The 22,006-nt window shown below is 37.2% G+C and overlaps 1 protein-coding gene across 2 annotated transcripts in view; it reads right to left on the bottom strand.

Annotated features, from left to right (window-relative positions):
* CTTNBP2NL (CTTNBP2 N-terminal like) overlaps positions 1 to 22,006 on the bottom strand; it is a 52,918-nt gene that overhangs the window by 24,294 nt on the left and 6,618 nt on the right. Inside the window, exons 1-3 of one of the 2 annotated variants that reach the window (XM_003990464.6) lie at positions 18,473 to 19,903; positions 15,611 to 15,734; positions 12,587 to 12,694 (exon numbers count right to left, since the gene is read on the bottom strand). In XM_003990464.6, coding sequence (XP_003990513.1) covers positions 12,587 to 12,685 — 99 coding nt within the window. In that variant the 5' untranslated portion in view covers positions 12,686 to 12,694; positions 15,611 to 15,734; positions 18,473 to 19,903. Of the gene's footprint in view, positions 1 to 12,586; positions 12,695 to 15,610; positions 15,735 to 18,472; positions 19,904 to 22,006 lie in introns of those variants that run through there. The other variant, XM_006935000.5, reaches the window with a different exon arrangement.

Here is a 22,006-nt window from a genome sequence, read left to right as displayed (position 1 = left end):
GTAACAGTTTACATTGATATATTTTACTGACGGATATTTAGGTTGTTTATAATTTTCCATTCCTGCATTAAACAATACTGCAATGAGCCTCCTTGTGCATAGATGCGAATAGTTTGGTAGAACAGATACATTACTCTGCTTTTCTAAGGAAATAAATGCCCATATAATAAAATTTCCTGCTTCATTCTATATATGCTCCCTGTCCATAAAGATTTTCGGCAAACATACAAGATGGTTTCCTTCTGTCTTTCAAATTTTTCCTATAACTAGCTATACTGAAATACTAAATGATGGACCACAGGCTTTAATTTTACAAGCAACCTCTTTGTCTTTCTTTCTCTTCTCTTTAAGGGGAGCCACTAGAAATAACTTCTGATTAATCCCAAATCACAAGGCTAACACATGCAAAGAAGACACAATAAGAGGAAGTCGAAATAACAGGAATAAGCTGTTTCCCTTTTTTACTTGTTTTAGTTTCAGGCTGAATAAATGCAATGAAATCCCCCACTGTTATCATCTTTCCTGAAGCCTCTCCCCAATGGCTACAGAACGATGTGTTCTCTAAATAGGTAGCATTTTACAAGCTAAATTCCCCCTTTCTTTCCTCAAAGTCATACAAAAACCAGGCCACAGAAAGATGTCAATTAAATGAGAAATTTGCTTATTTTTTGGAACCTTCACTCTTGAACTGCTAAATGCCATAATTTGTAATATGAATGATGGCATGTGCCAAAAAGTTGTATAGCAAGTAGCTGATATCAGATAATTATTCTTAAGAGCTGTTACACATGGGGCTTAATGTCTGTCTTTCTTTTCTTTCTTTCTTTCTTTCTTTCTTTCTTTCTTTCTTTCTCTCTCTCTCTCTCTCTCTCTCTTTCTTTCCTTTTCCTTTCTTTTTTTTTTTTTCTAATGTTTATTTTTGAGAGAGAGAGAGAGAGAGAGCACACCAGTGGAAGAGGGGCAGAGGATCCGAAGTGGGCTCTGCAATGTCAGCAGAGAGTCTAATGCGGGGCTTGAACTCATAAATGAGCCGTGAGATCATGACCTGAGCGGAAGTCAGATGTTTAACCAAGCCACCCAGGCACCCCACAATGTTTTTCTGATGCAGGAAAAGACACTTAATCACTTAAGAATGCAGTCTACTTTTTTTTGTAAATACCCGACTCATAAACAGCCCATATATATGACCACCCTTTCCTGCTTCTTTTGACTCTTCTCTGCTAGTGTACCCACCACTGAACCTGGTAACATACATGCCTTTTACTAATTTCATTCCCTTTCTGGGACAGAACATTTTTGGGGAGCTCCTACCATTCTCAAAGGAACCAAGTCAAGGGGAAGCAAAGAAGAGGCTTTGTGAGATGTATTTCCCTATGCTCACTTTTCTGTGCATTATTTTTTCACTTACTATATCTTAGAGAATGTTATACATAAAGATTTCTCATTCTCTTTAATGACTGCATAGTATTCTGTTGTGTAATCATACCATAATTTACTTGGTCAGAACGCTACTAATACACACACAAGTTATTTCCAGCATTTTGTTGCTATGACCAATATTGCAATAAATGTCCTTACACATACACTTTGTTATATAGGCCTAAGTACATCTGTAGGATACATTTCTAAAAGTAGATAATGAAACTAGGTTAGTAGGATCACAATCTGCCTTTAATGAAAAATAAAGTATAAAAAAAAAGAAAATAGTGTAGTATAGTATGACATGGTATAAATATTATAGTAAGACATAGAGTTACTATATATTTAGTGAAATTTTTGTTTTAATCGATACATATATGTGGGTGGGTATGGACGTCCTGAACTGTGACAAAATGATGGAACATATTTCAAAATGTTTAAAAGATACCTCTTTAGACTCTGGTATGATGAAAAGGTATTTTTATCATAGCCTCCTTTCTTCTTCCCTTAAACTCTATGATCTTTTTATTGCATAGCTTGGGAGCTTAGGTCGGTTTTCAAGCAGAGACAGTTGAGTTATTTAGAGTGGGTTGGAAAAGAATATCAACAATATCAGGAAAAACAAACAGGGAAGAATTTAACTGTAGTTCTAATTAGCTCTAGTATCTTTCCCTACAAAGTGAATAGTATGTGACTAAATTATTTTCTTAGGGCATAACTATTAATAAACAGAAATCTGAACAAGAAGCTGTTGTATAAAATTATTGCTACCTAAAAGCAAGTATTTCTAATTCTAAAGTAATTTACATATAATACAGAAGTTTTAAAGAAAAAAATTAAAATTTGCATATGATTCCACTACCCAGGGACAACTACTATTAACACCACAACTACAAATTTCAATCTATTTGTTTGAGTCCTTTTTCTGTGTACACACACATGCACACATGTAATTCTTATGATCAAGATTAAAGGATATATTTAATGTTATGACCTGCTTTGCAAATTTAGCATTACACTGTAGGAACATTATTACTATGTCATTAAAACTTTTTCATATGCATCATGTTTTAAAATAGCTGTGTAACAGTCCACCACATGAATATATTACTAATTCATGTAGCCATTAACCAAGGGTTACTTTTTATAAAGAATTAATTGGAGGGGCGCCTGGGTGGCTCAGTCGGTTAAGCGGCCGACTTCAGCTCAGGTCACGATCTCGCGGTCCGTGAGTTCGAGCCCCGCATCGGGCTCTGTGCTGACAGCTCAGAGCCTGGAGCCTGTTTCAGATTCTGTGTCTCCCTCTCTCTCTGACCATCCCCCGTTCATGCTCTGTCTCTCTCTGTCTCAAAAATAAATAAACGTTAAAAAAATTAAAAAAAAAAAAAGAATTAATTGGAACTAGATCAATATAACTATGTTATCATGAGCTGTTTGAAGGTAATTGGAAGTAACTTATAGAAAATTTTTTCTGTAAGTAGATTTTTACATAAAGCCATTTAGACTACAGCAACTCTCCTCAATAAATAGGGGTTCTGAGATTAGTAAATTTAATAAAAGAAACCAGTATTGAATTTTTAACTCAAAAACATAACAGAGAAGTAATACTATGTCTACCTATTCTGCAATAACTCACTCTGGAGCATCATTCAGGTGTAGGGTTGTTGCCTATAAATAAATCCTCTTTAAAATGAATTATCTTCGGGGCGCCTGGGTGGCGCAGTCGGTTAAGCTTCCGACTTCAGCCAGGTCACGATCTCGCGGTCCGTGAGTTCGAGCCCTGCATCAGGCTCTGGGCTGATGACTCAGAGCCTGGAGCCTGTTTCCGATTCTGTGTCTCCCTCTCTCTCTGCCCCTCCCCCGTTCATGCTCTGTCTCTCTCTGTCCCAAAAATAAATAAAAACGTTGAAAAAAAAATTTTTTTTAAATGAATTATCTTCCTGTGGTCCAAATTAGAAATAATTAGGAAATAATAAAGAAACGGTATATATATTTTTTCTAAATGTTGATTTAAGAGAGTGTATGCATGCAGGTACAAGTGGGGTTAGAGCAGAGAGAAAGGGAGAGAGAGAATCCTAAACAGGCTCAGGTGCTGTCAGTGCAGAGCCCTACATGGGGCTGGATTTCACGAACGTGAACCGTGAGATCATGACCTGAGCCAACATCAAGAGTCGGAAGCTCAACCGACTGAGATACCCAGGCACCCCAAGTATACTTGGGTGTCTATTTCCTGACTAGTCATATGACATACTAAAATACAATTTAAATCATTCAACATGAAAAGATAATCTTTAATCTTCAATTAGATTACTTCTGTTACTGCTAGGAAAGAGATTATAATATTCTATCAGAAGGTGAAAAATGAACATGATGTTTGTTTTTGCCTCTTTAGAAAAATTATTTATCCAAAATAATAAATAAAATTATTTATCAAAAAATAAGAAGGTAATAGGCTATTAAAACTAATAAAGACAAAGGATAAAAGCAGCTTTAAAGGGAACAGTGCATAAAGCACCAGAAGTATTCTGTTTCTTTTTTTGAGATGTTTATGATTTTTAAATTACTATTAAGTTTTGCCATTGGAAAAATAATTACTGAACTCTATTCAGCAGAATTTTAAAAATTAAATTACAGAATTATAGTTTCTAAAAAGTAGTAGAGCAAAGCTGAAAAAGCTACTACACATCACACTACTTGATCAAGAGAAGGTCAATAAGGGGATGAAGCTCTTTCTCAGATATTATTTCAGACACAGAGCAAGGACATAACCAATTATCTTCTCAACTGATACAGCAAAAGCACAGGACAAAATCCAATATTCATTCCTGATAAAAACTCAGCAAATTAGGAATGGAAAGAAATACCCTCAACTTGATAAAGAACATCTGTGAAAAACTTACAGCCAACATCATATTTAATGATGAAAAACTGAGCATTTTCCCCCTTTCCCCTTGTCAAGAACAAGACAACGATATTCTCACCACTCTGACATAGTACTGGGGGTTCTAGCCAATGCAATAATGCAAGAAAAATAAAAAGCATTTAGATTAGAAAAAAAAAAGTAAAACTGTCTTTACTTGCAGTCATGATTATTTGTAGAAAATCCAACTATTTGTATAAAATAGCTTTTTATAAAAAAGCTATTAGAACTATTAAGTGAGTGTAGCAAGTCTGCAGGATAATGAATCCATATGAAATCAATTTTATTTTTGTATAACAATAATAGTCAGAAATTAAAATTAAAAAACAACACCATTTATAATATCATAAAAAATAGGAAATAGGGATAAATCTGACAAAAGATAGGAAAGACCTATACACTAAAAACTATAAAGCACTGCTGAGAGATCTAAATAAATACAGAGAAATACCATTGTCATGGATTAGAAAATATAATATTGTTAGATGTCTATTCTCCCCAAATTTATCTATAGATTCAATGCAATCCCAATAAAAATCCCCATATGATTTTTGGAGAAACTGATGAGCTGATTCTAAGATTCATATGTAAATGCCAAGGAGCATGAATAACCAAAACAACTTTGAAAAAAACCCCACAAGTTGGAAGATCAACACTATCTTATTTTAAGATTTACCACAGTAATCAAGAAAATATGGTACTGGCATCAAGGTAAATCAATGGAACGAAACAAAGAGTCCAGAAACAAACCTACAAATATATGGAAAACTGATGTGACAAAGATGCCAAGGCCATTCTACAGAGGAAGGATAGTCTTTTCAACAAATAGTGTTAGAACAATTGGACATCCATATGAAAAGACTTTGATCCATATGTTGTACTATATAATATATTAATTAATTGAAGTTGTATCATAGATCTAAGTGTAAAGCTTAAAACTATAAAATTACAGAAAAAAAAACATAGGAGGAAATCTTTCTGACCTTGGTTTAGGAAAAGAAGCAAAATCCATAAAAGAAACATTGATAAATTGGATTTCATTAAAATGAAAAACTTTTGCTCTTCAAAAGATATAGTTAAGAGAATGAAATGACAAGCCACCAACTAGGAGAAAATATTTGCAAGATATGTATCTAATAAATGACTTGGATCTAGATAGATCAGAAATCCTCAAAACCCAATAATGAAAAAACAACTCAATTTTAAAAATGGCCAAAATTTTGAACAAATCAGAGAACAATATAGATGGTGAAAAAGCTCATGAAAAGATGCTCAACATCATTAATCAAAAAGGAAATGCAAAATAAAACTACAGTGAGATATTATATACCTATGAGAAAGGCTAAGATTAAAAAGAGTGGCCATACAAGATGCTGATGAGGGTGTGGAGCAACAAGACTTATACATGACATACATGACAGGTGGGAATGTAAAGTGACACGACCACTTTGGAAAACAGTTTGGCAGTTTCTTAAAACAACAACAACAACAACAACAACAACAACAGCAACAATAGACATACACCCACTAGGTAATACAGCCATTCCATTTGTAGGTATTTATCCAAGAGAAATGAAAGCATATGTCTATACAAACCCTGGTATGTGAATGTTCAAAGCAGTTTTATTTGCAGAAGTCCCAAACTGGAAACAATGAAAATGTTCATCAACCGATATGGAGCATACATACAATAGAACACCACTTAGTAATAAAAGGAATGAACTATTAATACAATAAAAACATGGATAAATCTTGGGGCGCTTGGGTGGCTCAGTCGGTTGAGCATCCGACTTCGGCTCAGGTCATGATCTCACAGTTTGTGGGTTCAAGCCCCGCATCAGGCTCTGTGCTGACTGCTTGCTCAAAGCCTGGAGCCTGCTTCAGATTCTGTCTCCTTCTCTCTCTGCCCCTCCCCCACTCACGCTTTGTCTCACTCTGTTTCTCAAAAATAAATAAAATGTAAAAAAAAAAAATAAAAAAAAAAAAAAACATGGATACATCTCAAAATAATCACACTGAGTGAAATAACAGGACAAAAAAGGGTACATTTTATAGGATTCTACTTATATAAAATTCTAGGAAATGTAAACTAATCTCTAGTGGATTAGTGGTTTGGGTGCGGATGTAGGAAGGAGTGGGGATGGTTACGTACAAGGGTTACAGAGGAATATTTGCAAGGGGAGATTGGATATATTCGTTATCTTGATTGTAGTAATGGTTTCATGAGGGAATACATCTATACATTGATACTTATCAATTTATATACATTAAATATATGCAGCTTACTGTATGTCAATTATACCTCAATAAGCTGTTTAGAAAAACAAAATATAGGGGCGCCTGGGTGACTCAGTTGGTTGACAGTCTGACTTCAGCTCAGATCATGATCTCATGGTTCATGAGCTTGAGCACTGTGTCGGGGTCTGCGCTGACAGTTCAGAGCCTGGAGCCTGCTTCGGATTCTGTCTCCTCTCTCTGCCCCTCCCCTGCTTGTGTGCACACTGGCTCTCTCTCACTCTCTCTCAAAAATAAACATTAAAAAAATGAAAAAAAAAAAAAAAAAAGAACAACAAAGTATAACAACAGTATGCCAAATCAAACAATAGAAAAATACACAAAGAAATCAATGGGAAAAAAATCGATTCTAAAAAGGCTTCCACACTGTCCCTGTATTTCCTGTTTTCATTATAGGGGTGAGGGGGGATATAACATAACATCTGTTTCATGCCCCAGAGCACACCCTTAACCCTTGCTGTCTGAAAATACACACTTTTGGTGGTGGGGGTAGGGATAGATCAACTCAAAGCCAACAATTCCTATAAGAAACACAAGCTAAAGTATAAGCCCTGTGGACAACAAAGACTTAATCTAAAGATTAATCTTTCTTACGAAGAACAGCATTATTATCAGTATTTCTTGCTTTATGGAATATACTTTTGTTCCAAAATGGGTGGACTGTAAAACCTATGTTCTAATAATAAGAAGAGTAAATGAACACTGAGCACCTCAAATAGCATTTGGTATCTCATTTAATCCTCCCCAAACCCGTATCATTTTACTGATAAAGCTTACAGGGTAAATAACTGGCCTAATGTACACGATTAAATAGTAGTGTGCTAACTTTTTGATTTGAAAGCTTCATGCTCTTAACAGCTACACTTAACTGAATATTCTAATTGATAGTTTTGTAGACTGCCTAGTAATTATCTTTATGTTTCTTTTTTTAAAAAGCTAGGATTTCATTTATGTACTTTACTCAGAGAGAGTAGGAATTAAAAATATCAGCCAATCCACTAAATAAATAGATAAATAAATAATAAAATATGTCCCAAACAGCCCACTGATTTCTTTTTCTCTCTCTCTTTCTTTTCTTTTTCTTTTCTCTTTTTCTTTTCTTTCTTTCTTTCTTTCTTTCTTTCTTTCTTTCTTTCTTTCTTTCTAAGTTTATTTATTTATTTTGGGGGGGGGGAGAGCAGAGAAAGGGCGAGAGAGAATCCCAAGCAGACTCCACACAGCACAGAGCCCGACATGGGGCTTGGATTTGGATGCTCAACCAACTGAGCCACCCAAGTGCCCTTATTTTCCAAAATTTTTAAATGGCCATGATGTCCTCTGTCTTCTTCTGGAGTAGTCAGTCCTTGCTGGGAAGCCATCTCCCAGATCTGCTTGGAATTAATGAGCTGAGGCTCTCTTGCTCAACTGTGTGATTCCACCCCAGCTTCCCCTAGACAGTTGGTTCATGAGCAATGTAATTTGCTTTTGATGTGGAAGGGACTCCTATAGTGTTCTTATTCATGAAGACAAACTGGTCAAAGAGAAAGACTTTCATAAAGAATGTTTTTCTCTGACATAATCCCTTGTAAAACAGAAAATCACTTTATCTAAAAGTTCAATTAGGACCAAATACAGTATAAATGGCCTCTGTAACAATTAGACTTGAAATACAGAAGAGCTGAATATGACACTATTTTCTACTGACTTTCCTGGTTCCATGCCAAACATGTCTTGGCTGCAACAGAAGAGTGAGGAGGCTTTTATATCTTGGGGAGAAAAAGAACATAACCACAGTGGGGGCTCTAGAAGGGTGTAGTTGCAATCTGGCACTTTAGCAGAGATTCTGGAAAATGAATGAAGCTCTTTTATAATTATAACTCTGTATGTAGGATCTGGGAACTTTATAATAAATATAACCCTATAACCCTATATAAATGCAACCCTTGCCAATGTGACCTACTATTTATTTAGCAGCAACAGTGAACCATATGGTTTTATTCAGAGATGCAAGGTTGAAGAACAGATTTTATGTCCAGGAAAAAAAATCTATTTTGAAGGTAAAGAGGGAAAGACAAAGGTAAGCTCTTTTACTTAAACAGAAAGAAAAAAAACCCATCATAACTATTTCAAAACCTTTTCAACCCACTAAGCATGAATTACTAAAGAATAATAAAGGAAGAAAATTAGTAAGCTGCCTTATTAGTCCAAGAAGTCCAACAAGTTGTCAAACAAGAATTATAGAAATTATAACAGTAAAATCTTTATAGGTTACAGAACCCAAACAAACAAAAATAAAAAACAAAAAGCTATTCTTACAAATAAAAAGAGAGTTCATTTAAACTTTAAGAATCTTGTATGGCAGTTGCTTTTCTTGAAGTCCTGAAACAGTTTTGACCCCAGCTGCTACTTACTTTATCTAACAATAGACTGCTTCAAGACATATCACTTCTGGCCAAGCTATTCATTTCAACTTAAACTGCATATAGCTCAAGCCTCAGAAGATAACTTTATCACCTCCGAGCCGTATGCAGACTAAACACTTGTGCCTGATTCTGAATGGTATCTTATATCCAAAAGTTCCCTTAATTAGAGCTCTTCCTTCTCAAGCTGTTCTTTCAACTTGTCAGAAGCTGCCTAAAGTCACTCACATTGGATCTAGGCAGAAAAAATAGATTTTAGGAAAACATGTGCAACAAGGACCGACACATCTGTTGAGTTAAAACCAGAAGGCAGTGTGTTGCGGCCACATGAGAACAAGCTGTAAAACTTAGTAATTCACAACATTCACTTTAAAATGTTATGGCAATCGTTTATTTATTTATTTATTTATTTATTTATTTATTTATAATTTTTTAAGTTTATTTATTTATTTTGAGAGAGATAGTGTGAGTGGGGGAGGGCAGGGGGGCAGGGAGGGGGGGGGTGGAATCCCAAGCAGGCTCTGCACTGTCAGCACAGAGCCTGAAGTGGGGCTCGAACTCAGTAAACCCTGATATCATGACCTGAGCTGAAATGGAGAGTTGGACACTTAACTGACTGAGCCACCCAGGAGCCCCTTATGGCAATCTTTTAAAGCAACAAATCACAATGGCACCGTCATTTCCTCTATTCAACAAATATTTATTGAGTGTCTATATGTTAGACACTAAGCTGGGTGCTGAGGGTATAATGATTAGCAAAATGGGCACACAAAAGCTCTACAGGTTTGTGTGGTTTCTGAGGCTGAAAAGCAAAGAGAAGGTAAGGTCAGCCTGATTTTTCCATTAGAGGCAGCCAGCCCCCCACCCCTACCTCAGTTGTGGAAGGGTTGAAGTCCACAAGTTTCTGTAAAAGTCAACTGTAATCTGTAGGGGGAACCGCTTCCTGGAGTCCTCCTGCCCATAGCGGTAGATTCTCAGGTGAGTCTGTTTAACACATTACCAAACTATTGTAGTTTTCTAAAATCTGATTGCTATTTATAATGGCTCCTAGAAAATGCTTTCTGGGTTTTAAAAGGAGCCATCACCATGAACCAAGAGCTTCCTAGTGCAGCCCAGGCAGTGAACTCTTCGGGTTCTAAGCTGATGACGCCTATCCACACGAGAGCCAGGGTCACAGATGAGAACCAAGAGAAAGAAGTGGGAAAACAACAGGCAATAGGAGTGAGGATTGAGGAATGAGCTCAAATTTTCCCCAATTCTTTTTTCTCTTCTCTTCATTGAGCAGATAAACCCGGGATAAAAAATGGGAGGGTGTCCTGGGTTTAACCAGGTTAGGACTACTGGTAACAATGGGATAGGGTTATGAAAAATAGAATAGTTTCCAGTGATGTACAGGGAAAGAAAGAAAATTCACCAATAGTGACAAAAGGGAAGACCTGTGGAGGTGGCAAAAATGAATCACCAGCCAGAGTGAACATTTATATGCAATATGTGCTGGCAGGGGAGTCATTAAAAAACTAGGCACTGTTGAGGGCAAACTAGAGGCATCCATTCATATTATTAGCAACCAATGACTGTTCCTTGGATATGGCATATACAATATGCACCGAAAGAATATACATAAAGGGAAAAAAAAAGAATCCTATACTGTTGGGAGTATTTGCAATGCCGGGCAAATACTTGCAGTGTTACACACCAATACTAGTTATTAATCATTTATTCTTATCTCAGAGAAGGAAGCTTTGTTCCAGAGAGACTAAATGACTTGACCAAAATCATAGTTCTAATTACTGGTATGGAAGGCAAAGACTCAGGCAATGACCTTTAACATATGTGCCTTGGCACGTGTCGAAGCCATAAACGTGATCCCCTGGGAAGCCATGCAAACCAAGACTGAAGTAAGCAGGGAAAGGAAGAAAATATGACCAACTCCATCCCCCCACATCAGAAGGGAATCACCTCATGCACTCTGGAGAGGGAAACCACTGGAAATTACTTATCACACGTTACAAAGCCACGAGGGAAAGCCAACAAACAAAAATCCCATAGTTTTCAGTGATAAACTACCCTAAGGCATATTTATTAGACAGAAATGTCAGTCTTTTCGGTCAGCCTTGAAAGACAAACTAGCACGTCACTTTAAATTTAATAGCATATAGAAATAACAGGTTTAGATTTTATTTTTATCACAATTATAATTTCAGAGTAATCCAAGAAAAGACTACCCAGGTTTGACTAAATGAACACATTTACTCTTCTATCACTGCAGGAAGGGAAAAGGCAAGCTAGAGAAGAGAAAAGCTATAGCTTTTTGTATGAACTCGACTGAGTGGTTATTGTTAGCTACTCAGGAAATCACCGATTCTCTGAGCCTCCTGGAATGGCAATGAGAAAATTATCTTTGTTGCTATAAAAAATGTCTTCAACAATGGAGGGTCATATGAACACATATGAAATATTAATGCAATATTTAAGAAGGAGCTAGGATAATTTTGAAAAGGGAAAACAACAAAGTACTTCATAAACCTTTTACCAGTGAGCTTCAAAATGTACACTGATAACAGAGAACAAACTGAGGGTTGGTGGGGGTGGGGCAAATGGGTGATGGGCATGAAGGAGGGCACTTGCTGGGATGAGCACTGGGTATCATATGTAAGTGATGAATCACTGGGCTCTACTCCTGAAGCCAGGACTACACTGTATGCTAACTAACTTGAGAAGAAAAAACAAAACAAAACCAGATGTATATCGATACAAGCTCTAACTAAAACTGGAAATTACAAAAATCTTGTTAGATCCTTAGACCGGGTGCGTTTTGCAGGGGCTCTGCTCTCTCCAGCATGCTCAAGTCTCTCTCCTTTGGTCACTTGTCCTCCTTCTCCTCTTCTTGCTGCTCAGATACTCTTATTGTCTTTTCTTCGCCTCTCCAAGTCTGATCTCAGGACAGATTGGGAAACATTCTTACAGAGGTGTAAGGGATTCACAATACCTGAGTTATACTCCCTTGTATTTTTTCAATTAGACTTTGTTTTTTAGAGCAGTTTTAGGCTTACAGAAAAATTGAGTGGAAAGTAGAGTTTCCATATAACACACATCCACTTCCCCCCACCCCTTGTGTCTTAGCAGATATCACACACTAAAACAAACGAATCCTTCAAGAGGGGTCTAGAAAATCCAGAGATGGTCTTCATGGAGCCCTTGATCTCCCAGATATTATACACTGAATTTTGGTATATGGCTGTATATATATATGTTTTTAGGAAGCAGGTTTCATCAGGTTCTGAAGCAGTTGGCATTCAAAAATGGCTAAGGCCTCTAAGCTAAAAAAATGACGTTCAAGATCCAGACTAAAGGAAATATTTTGGAGTCAGAAAGGCTTTACCAGTGTCCCTAAAATCATACCACGCAAGGTAGCTGCGGGAGCAAGTATCAGTATGTATATCCAGGCCTCTAACTTCAACAGGGGCTATAGAAATACCTTGGTTAAAGAAATTACAACCAATGCAACGACTTTCAAAACATACGATGACCTCTTTTTTTTCTTTTAACATACCTTTAAAGCCTCTATCACAAGGTCCCTTGCTTCAAGCTCTCCTTCAAGAATACTGAATAGTGTTAGGAGTTCAGGCTTGCTGAGTTTTTCCAGATTCATCCTGAAAGCCTAAAACAAAGACAATGATCAGACAATCTCCAGAAGACAGAGTTGGTTTGATATGGCTAAGGAAAAAAAATAAAGTGAGTCACACAAGGAAAGAGCCACAATCACAGCATAAAATGCCTTAAGGCAGCAAATGGTTAGAATTAAGTTTAAAAAAAAATGGGAGCTTTCTGATGTTAATCATAAACTGAGCAGTAAGAGAAAATAAAATTCACCTTAAGTATGAATTTCGTCATCACTCACAAGGATCAGTTTTCCATCATTTTTCCTCCAGGCATATTTACAAACATCCTGGGAGGTCTCAGAAAGAATTAATCACTAGTTTTGTTCACCAGAAGTGCAGGTAAAATTGTGTTACAGTGAATACTATTTCACCGAAAAATTGTTAGAGCATGAAAAGATTTCTCAGTTTTAGATAACCGAATTTCTAAAGTGTATATAAAACATTCTGGCATCCCTCTGAAGTTGGTTGAAATGAAATTTAAGCAAAGAGAATGTCCGGTGGCAGTATGGGAGAAATTTTTCTTTTAAACTGTCTGTCTACTTTCACAGGGACCCTCAGTGCAACCATACACAAATATACTTTTACGTAGTTTCTTAAAATATATTGTCGTTTAAACATCTTCATTGGACAGGCTACTACTAACTGAATTTATCTGACTCCCCAAGTTCCCGTTTCTGTGAAGTCCTGCATCTTTTGAGACATGTTAAATGGCAAACCGCATAGCACAAACTCAATCCTTTCCACAAGATTAACTTCTCAAAAGCCACATATAGACAGAAGTTAGATTGCCAGACAATTTTCAAAGGGTCTTCTGACAGGGTGCACAGTGAGATACATTTTTGAACTTCCAAAGCTGAGTAAATACTCCTTTCCTTCTCCTGTATTGTACTTGCAAATTGTCACTTCCATGTAGTTTTCTTTAAAGGGAATTGCAACATGACAAGTTCACACGCTCTCCCGTAATTCCCAACTCTTATGAGCACATTAAATTTTAGGAGGCACACAAAAGAGTCATTGATTCCTTCCAGACCTACTGCCTCTAAGTGCAGGAAAGCATGTAGAAAAGGCACACTTCACTGTGTTGTCAGATTATGTTCCAGGACATGCTGTACAAATCTTTTGCCACATGGCAAAATATGTTCAATCAAACTTCCGCTCTGCTGACTTTCTAACTACTGAGTTTTAGCAACTAGTGAGTGATCCTCACTTCAGCATTACAGAAGACATCTCACAACAGGTATTTTACAAATAAATAAAAACAAAAACAAAACCCCACACCTAATAAAGCTACACTTAATTTAAGCTATGTTGGAAAGAGGGGCGCCTGGGTGGCTCAGTTGTTTAAGTGTCCGACTTTGGCTCAGGTCATGATCTCATGGTTTGTGTGTTCGAGCCTCACGTCAGGCTCTGTGCTGACAGCTTGCTCAGAGCCTGGAGCCTGCTCTGGATTCTGTCTCCCTTTCTCTCTGCCCCTCCCTGACTCACACTCTGTCTCTGTCTCTCTCAAAAATAAATAAACATTAAAAAAAATTAAAAAAAAAGATATGTTGGAAAGAGCATGCAGCTTTGCAGACAGATGGATGTCAGGTCTGCCTCTTCAGGTCTGCATCTTCCAGTTGTGGGATTTCTTTTTCTTTTTCTTTCTTTTTTTTTTTTTTATGTTTATTTATTTTTGAGAGACAAGAGAGAGAGCATAAGTGGGGGAGGAGCAGAGAGAGAAGGAGACAGAGAATCCAAAGCAGGATCCAGGCTGAGTTGTCAGCACAGAGCCCGACACAGGGCTCGAACTCAAAAATCAGTTGAGTCACACTGGTTTCTTAGATAAAACCCTTCCCCCTCTTCCTGAAGGTTTCATATTTTAATATCTCAGAAATTATAAAGCAGAGGGAAAATCTCATCATTTTAAGCCCATCCTCTTCCCTCCCATGATGTTCAGCAGAATAATGGGCATCTGTGAAGGTACTCTGTAAATACCAACTACACTGAGTAAATCAACTGGATGGAGAAGCACCAAAGTAAAGATGATGGTGTTCAGACATATTCTTTTTTCCTTCAGTATCTTTGTAGTCCTTAAATACTCTTAGTTAGAGATCTAAAACTGGGGCTTAAGGAAGCAATGTGATGTCAGTAAAGCATGACAGACGGGGGGTGGGGGGTGAGGAGTATAGAATTTTAGTCTGAGCTCTGCTACTAAGCAACTCTGTGGCTTTGAGGACAAAAAGTACCCAGTTAGACTGGCACGCAGTCTCCTCACAGGTAAAATCAGCCTAGATAATCTCTGAAGTCCTTCTTGGTTCCATTTAATCTTTCATGGGTAAAAATCAAGAATTGTTAGAGAATCCAATGAACTAAGACTAAAGTGAATATACAAAGAACTAAAACCGACTGTACCTAAATCAAAGTCTTGGATCTGCTGTAATAAATACACATCCTCATAAAGGAGTAAAATTGAAACACTCTTTAGAGCCACTTTAATTATAAAGGAGTCCAGCCCTGACAAGAAAAAATTCCATTCTTTGTCAATGGTATAAAGAATAATATTCTTGTTATCTACATTTATAAATCACTTCTGCACACAAATTTCAATATCTGGCACATCCTGCCAATATGTGCCCATTCACCCAGCTTTGCGTCTACATGAAGTGAAGACAATGCAAATCTGACACAGGAGGAAGAAAAGGGCCACAGCTATGTGACTGAAAAGCAATAGGTCTGTTTGTACATGTTCCCATAACCTTTCTTTATCAATATTAAAATTCAACAGTTCTTTGCTGTTCTTTATTATTTGAATCTAATCTCAATACACAAGACATCATGATAAATTTAATATATGAAAGATAGTAAAACCGTACTGTTGCAGGATGACGGTGATATTCCTGGGAGTGGGGACGGAAGTGGGGGGGGGTGATACTGACCTGATAATTGGTGGTCACACTTTAGTCCTCAAGTATAAGTTCTCAAGGTTTTCTTCAGTTAAAATTTGGGAAAATTGACAAATATACTCAAAATGCCATCAGCATGGTGGAAAAGTGTCCAATGCTGCAAAATAATAAGAAATTTATTGTCTATGTGACCATACTATAAACGATTTGATAAATCCCATGAATGTCAACTGTCATTGCAGCTGGTAAGGCCTGACAGGTGTAGGTTGACACAGAAAGAAGAAAATAGCCACTTCTTCAAGTTGAGGCTGAGTAATATAGGAAACATACCATGAATCTCACTTCCCTTTTGCAATTATCATGAGGGAAGGTGAGGGCTTTCAAAATCTTTTTTTTAATGTTTATTTATTTTGAGAGAGAGTGCACGCGATTGGGGGAGATGCAGAGAATGAGGGAGAGAATCCGAAGAGGGCTCTTTGCTGACGCAGGGAGGGGGAACTCAATCTTATGAGCTCATGATCTGAGCCCAAATCAAGAGTCAGACACTTAACCAACTGAGCCACCCAGGCACCCTCAAAATCTTTTTTACTTTAAAATGTCCACTGCTGTTTCAAGGACTAATTTATGAATGTCCTAGAAGAGAAAAGACAGTCTCCCTGAATTGACAAGAGCCTATTTGCTTAAATCACCATGGTTTATGCACAATATGCTCAGAGAAAAATAACCTAATTACAACCGAACTTTTCAAACTGCTAAATTTGTGTAAGGTACACGCTTATCCCCTCACCTCCTGCTAATCAGTGAACAAACAAATCAACCTGTCACCACCTGGACTTTGTCTGTAAGGCTAATGACTCATCCCAGCTCCTACTTTTCCTCGTTTCTTTTTTCAAACATTAGGTGTTGAATTATATGCAAACTTTTGGTGTATGTTTTCCTAATAGTATATCAGACCCAGCAAGCTTTTAAAAAAAAATGATAGGCTTTAAATTTTATTTGATAAACCATAATTTTTGTCTTGAACTTCACAGCACTCAGTCTTAAATGAAACTCCAGTTTCTGCCTAATATATAAATTACGTGGCCCAAGACTTTCAGAAAAAGGCTGCTGCTAGCTCCAAACTAATCATCAGAAATATGATTGCCAGATTTTTGGCATGCCATATTGTAGTCTACAGACATGCTCTCTACTTGTTTTCTAAATGAGCTGTTACTTGTCACTGTCATCATCCATTAAGTGACTTTGAAAGACAAGATCATTTCAACCAGATGCTCAGCTCATTCCTTCCATTTGAATCTCTCCAAGATGCAACTTTCCTTAGAGTTTAGTGGAAGATGTTTGTCTAAGGAACACTACAGTCTATAAACTTGAAATAAAAACCAATGGTGGACAAGTTGTCTGGATACATTATCATATGCCGTGGTACAGCATACTAGCTGTAGCTATTATATTAAGCTTTATAGTTTTCTCAGTTAAAAAATAAATACAGGGGCAACTGGCTGGCTCAGTTGCTACAGCCTGTGACTCTTGATCTCAGGGTTGACTCTTGATCTCAAGGTTGTGGGTTCAAGCCCCACGTTGGGTGTGGAGCCTACTTAAAATAATAATAAAATAAAATAAATTTAAAAATATAAATATATATATAAGAAAAAAAGATAAATGATAGATATTTTAAGACCCTGGAAAAATAAGCCTATTTATGGGATAGGTACGAAACTTATTTTTAGGTTATCAATAAGTGATTTCAAACATCAGTTTTGCCCAGAGGACCATTCAGTCTGTTCACATGCTACTTTCCATCAAGTAAGGGCCAACAGGAGTGCAGGAGTCTTCTCCACAAACTTTTATGTGCCAACAGTCACAAGGGCTGTGGCTCTCAAGAAGGGCACCCTCATCCACCACTGAACTTCCTAAATGGCACTGCCGATTTTGCCCTGAAGGTCCATTGCCGTGGCTTGGGCTCTGTTCATTTTATTCTGACCTTTTCCCTTCCCTGGATAATGCCCAAGCTCCATTCATTCTAGTTCTGGTCGTTCCTTCTCCTTCTTTAGGAGGTCCCAGCTTTTGCTCTGGAACTCTGAATGAATCCTCCAGGAGAGCAGGCGTTGTCGCCTCTTCACCACAGAGATTGGCTGGCAGAAAAAGAAACACCCCAAACAATCTCTATAGCTGTGTAAGCAGTAGGGCAGGGTGGAGTGGAACACAAGAGGGATGTTTGTCTATCTAGTATCAGGGCGTGTGTATGTCTTTATGTGGAACCGAAGGCTTGATTTCTAAATGGTGAATGATATGGGGCATAAAAGAGGGAAACAACATTTTTGGATGAGTCTTAGATATTTCTGGATATAGAAACACCTAAAAAAATCTACACAGATCTGTTTTCTTTTTTTTTTTCCCTTAAGTCAACTTGTCTAGTATAAAAAACAAATCAGTTGTTTTACCCAGAAAATCATGCTTGCAACACTGGATAAAAATCACTTCTTTATTTTATACTCAGATGTCAAATTGAAGAAATTTATACTTGGGCTACAACTGACTGGGATTCAGGCCATTTAGTAAGTTTTTAGTATTAGCAATAAGATATGAGCAAAGATATAAAGCAAATTTGCTTCAATTATGTAAGGATTTTCACATACATATCAGCTAGGCCAAGGAGGCCAATTAATTCTTAAAATTCAGAGTCAACACTGCCACACAAAATGGGTGTTTTTTTGACAGCTTTCCACTAGATAATGTACTTCCTTAAAAACCCAGAATATATGGAATTTAAAAAATCAAATCAACATGTCCTATTTATAAACATTCAATCTAAATATGGACAAAAATGCACTGCTATTTTTAAAAATGTATCCAAAGCATCCTATTATCTGGGGGTGGAAGGCGTTGACATATTACCTTGACTATCTCAAAAAGATTGAGGTTTCTCCAGCCTCTGGCGCTTCTGGTTTTCCAGAAGCGTTATTTATGCATCTGGGGATAAGAGTGTGATACCTCTCATTCCACTTTTGGCATTTTAGGATTAGGCTAGGGGAGAAAAACATGTCAAAATACTATTAGAAGATAATTTTCTGACCTAGAAAGCATATCTTTTGTACATTTACCTAAGAGAGCTGTTTTTGCTATTATTATTTACAAAGATTCTAAAACCAAGGCATAAAAACAAATCTCATTTTATTGAATTCTACAGCACTAAGCAATATAAGCTTTACTACATATGTCAAATCAATCTTTCAGTTGAAGATAAACGATATTCCGGACTATTTGGATCCTGACGTGTCTATGTGTTACAATTTAAATGTTTGGACTAAATTGGGTGCCTGCCCTCATTCATATGTTGAAGTCCTGATCTCCAGGCACCTCCGAATGTGATGCATTTGGAGACAGGGTCCTTAAAGAGGTAATTAAGTTTAAATGAAGTTATTAGGGTGGGCCATAATCTAATAGGGCTGTGTCTTTATAAGAGGAGGAAATTTGGACACAAACATGGGACAGGGAAAGACCACGTGAAGATGCAGGTGGAAGATGGCCATCTCCGAGTCAAAGACAGAGGCCTCAGAAGAAACCAATCCTGCTGACACACTGATTTCTGACTTCTAGCCTCCGGGATCGTGAGACAATAAATTTCTATTGTTTAAGCCAGCTGGTCTGTGGGACCTTGCTATGATGGCCTGAGCAAACTACTGCAAAATGCACTTTTAAACGCTATTAGAACAGCTAGATCTAAGACTTCCCCTTACCGGGAGAGTGCTGGAACATATTGCTCAGAATGCCTTTTGTTTGTCCTATTGCTATCAATTTGCTTTTTCCAGCCACACTATAGACAGTATTCTATAAAACAGGATGGTTTTGAAACAGTTTCAGAAATTACAAATTTCAGGATCCTGAAATGTAATATGAATAACGCACTTAGAAACTGCAACAGTGCTAAGGGATCAAGATGCTTGTGTATCCAATACTGTCAATATAGACTTTGAAGCAGGCCTCAAGAAACCAGTTCTGGGTCAACATTTAAATATACTTTCAGTTTTCTATTCAAACACATTCTATTCAAAGCAGATTCTAGGATACCAGATTTTCTGCATTTATGCTTGGTACAGAAATGAATGATATAATTGAGCCTATTGATGTTGATCACCACCACCTCAGAGTTTTATAGCATAGTTTTCTAAGAAGAATTCAAGCAGGAATAGTAATAACAAAAAAGACAAACATTTATTGAGCTAAATAAAAACAAAACAGAAAAGATAAACATTAATGTGTTCCAGGCAGTGTTGCAAGTACTTGATGCGAATTAATTCAATCCTCACAACAAGCTTGGATGATAGATGCTATAACCATCGTCAACCCCCCCCCCCATTTTATAGATTGGAAAAGTGAGGCACAGAGGCTAAATAACTTGCTCAAAGTCTCAGATCTAGTATGTGGCAGAAATCGGACTTGAACCAACGTAATTGGATTCCAGGGCCTTCCTTAGTAACTACTGTTACTTGGTAACCACCATTCACATCTCATCTCATTTTATCAGCTTTAGGAATTGTGTGGTAGAAAAACCTCAGCCAAAACGAGATTCACAAAGCTGGAAGGGACCTGAGAAATAATCTAATTCAGCATTCTCCATTTTACAGATGAAAACTGAGGCCAGGGTTGTTAAGTGACTTACTGAAGATTATAGTTACACAGTAAAACTAGGTCTAACACTTATGTCTTTTTAAGATCCAGTCTAATCCACTTTCTGGGACACCATCATGATATCAGGTTTTTGTTTTGTTTAGCTCTAAAACTTAGGCATCACTAGTTGCATCTCTCTGTGTGTGAATGTCTGTCTCTTTATCTCACTATGTGTATATGTCTGTTTCTCTCACTGTCTCTCTTATTTGTTGCCAACAAGATTTATATGTATACTGAGGAAAAGAAGGAAGTGGCTCATGCCCATAAACAAACATTCAAACATCTCTTCCCCAAAATGAGGACATTTAGCACAAGGCTATTAAAAACAAGTCTGTCTACCTGGATATCTGTTTACACCCTTTCAAGTACTCTCGTCTGAGACAAGACCGAACCAGAAGAACTACATTAGTTAAGCTACTGGAATGTATGTTAATGAAAATGAATAATAGATTTTATGTTAATATTTTGCATTAAAAAGTATGTCATTTAACATTAGAAAAATACCAGAAGCATGAAGTATATTTGTATATTTGTATATTTGTAAGTATATGTCACTTGGCTTTCTTTAGTTAAAATGAAATTATAACATGATTTCATTGACATATGTATGTGTATCTGTCTGTATTATCTATGTCCATCATTCCCCTAAATTTTTGTTTTTCTGAAATAATGCCACCATGAGTTGTAAAATACCACAATGAAGGAAAAATAACATATAGATTGATTTTCTTTCCAGTAAAATGATTCATGGGCCACAATTCCAGGAGCAGCCTGAAATGCAAAAACCCTTCATATGTCAATGTAGAAGGAAGTCATGGACTCCATCAGGATTCCAAACTGGAAAGAAACAGAATGTATAGTATGGAGGATGAACCAGAAAACAGTCAAGGGATTTGTCTTGTAGCCATGCCCATAACCCGCCTCTCTGGGAACTGCAAAAAATCCCACAATGAATATTATAACTGATGGTGGTTTTTTTACTTTTTAAATTCTGATTTCCAAATTTTTTTAATGTTTATTTTTGAGAGAGAGAGAGAGAGAGGGGAGGGGGCAGAGAGGGAGGCAGAGAATCCAAAGCAGGCTCTGCACTGTCAGCGCAAAGCCCAAAGTGGGGCCTGAACCCATGAACCCCTGAGATCATGACCTGAATTGAGGTTGACCACTCAACTGACTGAGCTACCCAGGCACCCCTTAAAGTGTCTTCTAAATCGAGATCATTTATTTTATTTTTTTGTTTGCTTGTTTTTTGTTTTGTTTGGGGGGGGGGGTTAAAAAATTTAACAATTTGGTATCAGCTGAAAATTACCAACAACAGACCGAGCAATTGTTCTTTGCTCCAAAGTTCTTCAGGGACAGTAATTCTCCTAAGAGGCAGCATGTCAATGAAAAGCTGCATGCGCTTTGGAATATGACACGCCCAGGTTTGCATCCTGGCTCTGCTACTTCATAGTACCTCGATCCACTTAACCTTTGAATTTGTTCTTCATCTATAAAATGGGATGACACCACCGACTCTAACAGGATGCTGAACAGTTAAAATGAGTGACTGGTCAGTTCTCATCCCTGGAGCACATATTTGGTTTCATCAGCAAGGATAATGAAGTTTTCCTTTTGCGATGAGTTGCCAGTTTCTATCATTCGTGTTGTCTAATTTAGAAATCAAAAACAAGTTTACTCCTGACTTGGCAGGTTGATTTGCTCCAGGAAGGAGATGGCCTGGCCAGTTTCTGGGAAAGTCTGGGAGAGACACGGTTCAGGCCA

Source organism: Felis catus, chromosome C1, assembly GCF_018350175.1.
Source record: "Felis catus isolate Fca126 chromosome C1, F.catus_Fca126_mat1.0, whole genome shotgun sequence".
NCBI lineage: Eukaryota > Metazoa > Chordata > Mammalia > Carnivora > Felidae > Felis > Felis catus.
This window is presented reverse-complemented; position numbering and strand designations above follow the sequence as displayed.